This window comes from Amphiprion ocellaris, chromosome 14, assembly GCF_022539595.1.
Source record: "Amphiprion ocellaris isolate individual 3 ecotype Okinawa chromosome 14, ASM2253959v1, whole genome shotgun sequence".
Classification (NCBI taxonomy): domain Eukaryota; kingdom Metazoa; phylum Chordata; class Actinopteri; family Pomacentridae; genus Amphiprion; species Amphiprion ocellaris.
The window spans coordinates 18380783-18389581 of record NC_072779.1 but is presented as its reverse complement, the minus strand read 5'-3'; the positions used below and the strand labels follow the sequence as shown (position 1 = coordinate 18389581).

At 38.0% G+C, this 8799-nt stretch overlaps 1 protein-coding gene across 1 annotated transcript; it reads left to right on the top strand.

The window, feature by feature from the left end:
- The first annotated feature begins 5502 nt into the window (after nucleotides 1-5502).
- Nucleotides 5503-7012, top strand: LOC111571983 (endonuclease domain-containing 1 protein). The gene is made up of 2 exons (XM_035950597.2): nucleotides 5503-5827; nucleotides 6027-7012. Exons 1-2 carry the CDS (start codon nucleotides 5534-5536, stop codon nucleotides 6633-6635), a joined length of 903 nt encoding a protein of 300 aa, XP_035806490.1. The 5' UTR covers nucleotides 5503-5533; the 3' UTR covers nucleotides 6636-7012.
- Nucleotides 7013-8799: the final 1787 nt, after the last annotated feature.

Sequence of the window (8799 nt, the reverse complement as noted above, 5' to 3'; positions counted from 1 at the left end):
CTTAGGATCAAATGATACACTAAAGATACAGGTAATCTTTTATGTAGTGTTACCTGTGAAGCTCAAAAGTAATTTTAAACATATACTCAGTAAAAGTTTTATCATTAAACACATTTTCCTGACACAATATGCCACTGAAATAAGAGATGCAAGATTAAAAGAAAAAAGCACATCAGACACCTTATTTTCTGCATTATGGCAATTTTTATGTTACTGCATGTGTTTGCACTGTTGCATCATCTTTGTAGAATGTTATAGCAGTTTTTCAAAAAATAAAAGTCCTCTGCTTTTTAAGTTTTTATTTGGGGGGACAAATATATATGTGGAAAATATCAATAGAAATATATCTTCTATGTCTCCTCCAAAATGTACGCTTAAGCATACATACATACATATACAATCACACATTACAGTCCACACTAGAATAATACTTCAAACACATCAGTGAAGATTAAAAACCAAAGTGACAATATCAGCGTTTGCTACCTTTAAGTTTTGTGCATGCAGCCTTGAGGCTGGATGAAAAAAAAAGTTTTATTTGATGTTTTTATGTTAATCCGCATGGAGCAGAAAATGGGAACAATCAACAACCAAGTCTACACTGCCTCCATGTGGGCAATGGATGGTATTACATAATGACAGAACAAGATCTGCCGTGAAGTCATTTTTTTTGTTAGATATGATAGAGTGGGTAGGAATATTTTTAATGTTTTTTTAAGTATCTATTTCATTATATTGTCATAATGTATTCCATAACATTGTGATTGCCCAATACCAAAAACAACTAATTTCTTTAATTTGTCAATAAATCTTTTCACAGCCTGACACATTTGTGCTTGTCTACTAGGCTTGTATTAAATAAGCCAGTCATGTTTTTAAAATTGATGCCGGCCATTCTTTCAATTGCAGTCTGAGGATCACATGGAGCAATAGCGGAAATTTATTTTGTTGAGTATGTAAACCAGAAAGCCACAGCATTAAAGCTTGTGACAGGCGAAGTGTATAACATTAATCATCTCATTACAATGCAATGTTGTGCTGGGAAACCTTGGGTCCTTGCATTCATGTTGACCTTATTTATACATACACCACCTACCTAAACATTATTGCAGACCAACAACAAAACTACACATGAATGCCTAAGCATTGAACCGGCCTCCAATCTCCTTGTATCATAATCTTATCCAGTAGCAGCAGCAGCAGGATGCACCGGTACAAACTCAGTCTACAGAGATTTCACCCCACGACCAACGGGAACCAAAGGATCTGCTGGGCCATGAACCCAGGACACCCTTAGATGTCCTGGGTTCACGGCCTCATGGATCACAGCTGCTTTGGCTGTACGAGGGAGGCCTGGACAAAATTAAGTAGGTGTTTGAAATGTTGTGGTTTGTATGATAAGTACTGTAAATCACAGATTTATGTAGCATTTAATCCATCCCAAAAAAAATGAACAGACAGACACACACTTAGATGGATTGATTCGAGTACCAACTTTGTTTCAAGCATGTTTTATAACAGTACAAATTTTGCCAAATATTTGAAAATCATAGAAACTACTCATAAATGCTGCCCTCCCATCACTCACACAATGACAATATGAAAAAAACTAAAATGTGTTGCATGGACAATCCAGGGCAGCAGTTACGTTTTTTACAACAGAAGTGATTCGAAACAACGGTTCAGCAGCAGTAAAACACTCTCCCTCTTCCACTAAGGAGCAGCAGAGGGCAGCTGAGCTGGTTCTGCACTTGGCCTGAATTTATAATTTTAATTGGTACAAATGCTGACAGCTGAAAAATGTCTGTTCACATAACTGCATCATCAGCCACAGCTACATAAGTTATGATTGTCATAACTCAAGATTAGATTGGAGAGGCAGGCTGGTCCCTCGATGAATAACAACACTCAGTCACTCAAATTGACTTATTAGGGCAGTGAAGGATTGTTGCTCCAGTTAATCTGACAAACACTTTCCATTTGCATAGAGCAGGCTTTATCAAAGGGCAGTGTAGGGCAGCACCAGAAACCACTGACGGGTTCCACAATTTCAGAAAAATCACGACAGCCCACATGTATTCATTTGAATTGATCTTAAATGAGAGAGCTTACTTTCATAGAGCTATATCAACTGTTTATTCATTTATCTTACTAAATGTTTTAACTTCACTGTTCCCAACTAGCTTTGAACTGAACAAAATATATGTTATTAAACAGGGACAATGCAGTTTATCATAGTTCCAATACAGAGCATGAAACTGATGATCTGCACTGAGAGTTTCTAACTATTGCTCATTTTCAGCTCTTGTCCTGGTGCAGCTTTTGCAAACACAGTACAATTTAGATATACCCCTTTGTTCTCATAAGACCACATTAAATCCACAGACATGAAAGCACAAGGGAATACTCACAACAAAATGCTTTAATTGTGTGTTACTATAATTAGCTAAATAATGGCAACAGGTTATGTTTGCTTTTAGCCAGCACTTAACCTTTATGTGAATGACTTTATATTTGTATGTAATCTGATCTGAGTTGGTAATGGCTTCAGGAATTGACAGCCCTTTATGGAGAGAGATGGTTGTCCAAATTTAGATCTACAATGTGGTATTCAACGTGCTCCTAGTTACTCTGCTACTGTCTTGTCATTAGGTATATATGGAAAGAGGCTCGGGGACTGTTGATACATTTCAAGACTAATTTGACAAAATGAAAAAGAATGAAGCCCTTAAAGCTAAGTAGATTGTATCTTTTCAAGATGTGACAGTGATGCCAAGGGAAAAGCACTTTAACAACAAGATCAGATACTAATGTTGAGCAGACTTTTCTAAATCTTTGCCTCAAGGCTTGTGCAGAAGTACCCCCATGGGTGCAAAAAACCCTGGTCAGAAACACTGATTTCGATGATAACCTTCTTCAGAGTATGTATAACGAGATCAAGGAGCTCTTCACAAGCGGCGGATGGAGAGATAAATCAGTCAACTTTCTGTTTATAACGTGGCAACATTGTATGGTATAAAATCAAGAAAATGTACAGAAAGGTAACATACAACTGCTGAAGAGGGACAATTGCTCAGCTTGAGTCAACAAATGTTCAAATATTGGTGGGAAATGAGTTTAATGAGGAGAAATATACAAATAAAGAGTTTGCAATAAGTGTCCAAAAGCTGTAAAGGAATGCTGAGGACAAAAAAACTTTGGAAACAGTGAGACAGTTTCAGATGGATTGGTTGATCTGTACACAGTGAGCTGCCAAATTAGGTCAAGAACCCATTTTGGCAGAACACTAAGCCATTTGCTATGAAATATTTGTTCTTCATTGCAAATGAAGTTTCCTGATTTGTTATAAAGTACTTCTGTTTTTTTTTCTTTATATTCATCAGTCTCTTTACTAATACTTTGTTGCTTGTCATTATATTTTTAAAAAAACACACCATCCTGTGAACTGGGCCTTTGGCCTGTTACTCTAAACCTTTACCTGTACAAAAAGCTTATAAAATATTTAGTAACACTGTATTTAATGGGATGTGCACAACACTGACTGATACCATTAAAACCGTGATGCAACAACAACTTTAACTGAATTATGTTATCTTAAATGCGAAGTTGACATTGCAAGAGATGTCTTTGTTTTGACCAACTTGACAATAACCTACCTGACATTTTAGTATGAGGATGGACCTCCACACACCCTATGAGGTGCCGTTTGACTTATTGGGTACCTTCAACAGATCCTTTGCCAAAAAACCTCAGCTTGATCTTTCACAAGCAAATAAATGCAGTTATCAGCTCTAGCTTGTTCCAACTGAGGATCCCTCTGAAGATCAAGCCTTTTCTTTCTTTCAATGACTTTGAAAAGGTGATGCACACCTCTGTTTTGTCCATGCTCAACTACTGCAATAGTCTCTATTCATGTGTCTGCCAGTTTCTGTTTTCTTGCCTGTAACTGGTCAAAAAAATGGCACGTCAGTGAGTCTATTTTCTGAACTTACCACTCTGCACTGGCTCTCAGTTACAGAGAGAATTGATTTGAACATTTTATTGTTTGTTGTTAAGTGCTTAAATAGATTAGCACTCCCTACCCCTCTGATCTTTTAACTTTCCAGACTCCCATCAGGTCACTGAGGCCTACTGACCAGAGGCTCCTGGTTGTCCAGAGGTCTAAATTAAAGCCTAGAGGACTTTGCAGCAGCTGCTGCTACATTGTGCCCCTTCACAACACGACTAACGCTGGACATGTAAAACCCATTTGTAAACCTACTTTTATTACTTTTAAACCAGATAGAGTTTTGATATTTTCTTTTACATGTGTAGTTTTATATTTCCATTGTTGCTCACTGGTGTGCAGTCATAAACCTGCCATAAAAATGAGCTAGCAGGCTTCATTATCAGACTGTAACTATTTAACTTTATGTGTGACTATCTTTCACTCTGACATTGTCAGTGATGAAACCATTATTTTTACATCATGAAAATGTTCCTTGACCTTAGATGCAGTGGACTAGTTAATAAACACCAGTCAGATAACCTGTATGTTATCCCTAACTGTTCATGAATGTGAAGTTGTCACAAGAAGGACATCCCAAAATATGGCAACTTTGCATTAAAAATTACAAAACAATTCACACAAAATATTAACAGTCCTAAACCTTCATAAATACTTTTTAATGTTCATGGTAGGTGTCATGTCAGCCTTTTACACTCAACCCTTCAAACAAAATAGTTCCAACAGTATATTATTTCTGGTTATTGGTAGCTGTCAACTTATTTTACAACTGTTTTGTTTAACAATAAGACACATGAGTGGGTACTGAGTCAAAGATCTTGACTTGAAAATGTGTACTACACGTAGGCTACACTCTTTGCCATGATGCAGTTAAACTTGAATGCTTTATCTCTGTTTTACTCATTGGCTTATCCACCTTTGACACTGAATAGCGTAATACCTCTGAAGCGCACTGGTCACTGTGGGCCTTTTGTTCATCACTGAGACAGATTAGAAAGTTTTGCATTTCGTGATTACACTGGTAAAGCATTTGTGAATGTCCCATTTCAATGTCATATGTTTCGTCTTACTAGTATTTCAGTGAATGTAAATACTAATTACAAGTAAAAACAACACAAAACATCTTTATGAACATCATTGTACCTCTAGTAAAATAAATGATCTAGTTTCCTGTTACTCAACCACTTGACTACACTATCGAAATAATAAAGGCTTCTACATTTGAAGTAATAACCACCAGAAGAACTCACAGCAAACTCGTTAAGGCTGCTTAAATGGCCATGGAGATGATGGACCTAACCTAACCCAACCTCAACAGGTCCATACATTTCTAACAGTAGTCAATATAATTTCAAAAGTTGTAGGTCAGAGTCTTGCTGAAACGACCTGCACATGCATTAGGAGGCCTGTCTTTAATCACACAATTCCTGCTTTGCATATCTGCTGTGTGGCATTTAAAGCTTAACTGACATGCTGTCACTGTTTTTCAGAGGGTTCAGCACAAGACTTCGAGGAGACGTTTCAACGATGAAGATGTTAATGCCTTTAGTTTTTGCTCTGATATTCAATTTTCTTACATCGGCAACAGTTGTTCAAGATTTCAATCATGTAGAGAGGTGCAAGGACTCTCTGTATATGGGGACTCCACCACGGGGAATCATCGAGACCAAACTGAAGAAGATCTGCCAACGCTACGCCGACAAACCTCGATACGTGACCCTGTATGATCCTCAAAAGCGGATCCCGGTTTACTCAGCTTACACCTTCAAGAAAACAGAAGGAGACCGACGTGTGGATTACCCTTGGATGTATGAGCCACAGGTCAGTCTTTCTGAAGTAGTTTCTGTACTGATAAAGGTTGTTGAATGAAGTAATTCACACTAAGGTGAACTTTTAAAAGAAGACGGCAGATGCTTAAATAGGCAACTGGTCTAATAACTGATGATAGAGGTATTTTGTATTCATATTATTTCCTCGGTTTTCAAAAGACTCATGTATGTTTTCTTCCCCGTCTCTCCAGCTGGCAGAAACTGATGGAAATGGAAACATGCTGCCGTTCCCCACTGGGTACCTGCACATGAAGTTTGAGGACAGCCAGGCAGTGCTGGATGACTATTCTGATGTGGTTCTTTATGAAAGAGGTCACCTGAACCCAGACCAGCACCAGTCCACTCCACACGACCGTGCTGCCACTTACACCCTGACCAATGTGGTCCCAGAGATTCGGGAGTTCAACATTGGCCCTTGGCGTGAGTATGAGGAGCGGATCCGGGTCCGCCTCAACAACTTCTGCCGTGGCACTGCCTACATCGTCACTGGAGTGACCACCAGGGGCAACATGATCCGTCGGAACAACCAGGACCGTGTGGCCATCCCTGAAGATGTGTGGTCCGCTTACTGCTGCACTGACTACGACCACAACTCACCTCACGATGTTCGTATCCGCTTCCCATCCCACGCAGTCTTGGCCAAGAACGCCAAAGAGGGCAACAGTGTTCATGAGATGCCGGTCCAGGAGCTTGAAAACTTTCTGAAAAATCACATGGATGTTGATCAGAATCTTCAGATCTTCTATGACAACTGCATCTCTCCCTCACCCCTTCCTCTTTACCTGCAACACACCATCTGAGAGCTATCCCAGCTACACCTGCTGTGTACATGCAGGTTTCTGTGTACTTCCACAAATTATAGTACACATTTATGCCTTTTTGCTAAACCTTATAAAAAATCAGATATTGTAATAACTCTCTTTAGTGGCAAATTAAATTTTGTCCTGCAGATTATTCTGAAATTATCCTTTGGAAAAAACTTGTTGAAAATTTTAAAGGAACCAATTTGTTCTGTATTCAGCAAGATTTTGTAGATGCAGGTTTTTCCTTCATTTTCTCTCCTTTTACAAACAACCACTGAAACATAATTTATAGAAGAGCTATTTCGTTGACAAGAGGATTAATAATACTGCTGTGTGGGAGGCTATGGGAATGGGCTCATTTAATAAAACATCCTTATTTACTTGCCTGTACTGTGTTCTTGTTACTTAGATGCAAAGCATATTTATATGTAAAATACAAGATTTTATTTGAACATGAATTTTTGCAGTGATAAAGACAAATAATACATGCCGTGGGACCCCCCACCCCACCCCCACACAAAAACAAACAAAAAAAAACAGTCCTCGACATTCACTGAAGCTGGGTCACCTCTTGTAAATTGTCACTGTATACTGGAGTGAGATTAGAAATTGCTTCTTTTCACCATATTCCTGAGCATATGTGAGTTTGAATGCATGGGCAGTTATAGAAATTGGATTTGACTTTTATGGTCGTCAGATGGGTTTTATTGTCTTTAATCATTTAGTTAATCTACAAGTCATAAAAGACTTTTGGATATCGTAAAAAAAAAAAAATCCATAGACAGTCACATAAATTTCTTTCAAAGCTCTTGAGGTTTTAATAGAAAACCACCAGGGTTTGAGAACCCTTATAAACTTAACATCTAGATTCTATCATCATAGAAAATAAAAGTGATAACTGAGTAATTAGTGATGGTAAAGACAGCCTCCTAATTTTCTACTCGCAAGATGCTCTGTGAGTTTTTCCTTAATAGAGTTCAGTCATGTTAGAAGCAGGAACTTTGTGATACTTTTTTGTCCATACATTGTAGCGTCACACTGCCATCTAGTGAGGAAGGAAAGTACTGTTCGTGATCACGGCCTACACAGAGTCCAACATAATATCCTCTGCAGAGGTAATTGAGTTGAACGCAACACAATAGTGCTATGAGATTACAATGTGCATCAGTCATCTAAACAATTGTGCTATCTATTCATGATGAATCCTATTAGACCTAGCAGCTTCTAATAACTTGCCTCTTATTGCAGCAATAACTCAAGGCAGTTATCCTAAACCAAAAATAAACATTTGGTCTTTCAGATAACACAAAGTATTAAAAACCAATAAAAACAGGTATACAGTTAACCTGTTAAAATTTATTGCAGACTCTTTAGAGTTGTCCCTCCTTCCTTTAGGGGATTCTTGTATATTAATCTAAAAAAAAACCAAAAAAAAAACCCCACACAACACAAAAACTTGCAACACAGCTGCAGGAAGAACTGCGTATTGAAATCATCTATCTCTATTGTTTAGCCAAGGTAATTATTTGTAGTCTACTTGGGTTATTTACAATGCCAAAGGTGTAATTGGAAAACGAATGATCAATTGATTGTAGTATAAAATGTGACTTTGGGGAGGTAAAAATAAGAGCAATATGCTCTGAAAGCACTTAATCAACAGTGATAACACAGATATTAATGTAAACGGTGGCAAAAAAGGTATTGAATTACTTCCACACTGGGGCTTGAATGAATGGAAAGCTGGTCGTTTGCAGAAATGCCTTTTCCAACAAACCAGTGCATCAGGGTGGTTCAGTATATTTGCTGAGATAATAATTTACTGTGTACAACAGCTGAATAAACACAGATCGGAGGACAGTTCCCCCTATAAAATGGGTGCTGCCAAGTTATTTCAGGCTTTGAAAATCATTTGAATATGAATTAATGGAATGACAGTCAGAGCTCAGTTTGTACTGCTTTCCACTAGCCTAATGTTCGTAATAAGTGGGCTTCATTTACTAATGGTACTTAAAAAGTATGGAGGCATTAGCAGCAAAATGGACTGGATTTTTTAAAATGTCAGACTATCTATAAAGAAATCCTTGTATGTTGCAGTACCGCCAGTTTTAGACGAAACTACACAAAGCCAGTATCACTCCTTGAGCGGCACAATACAAGAACA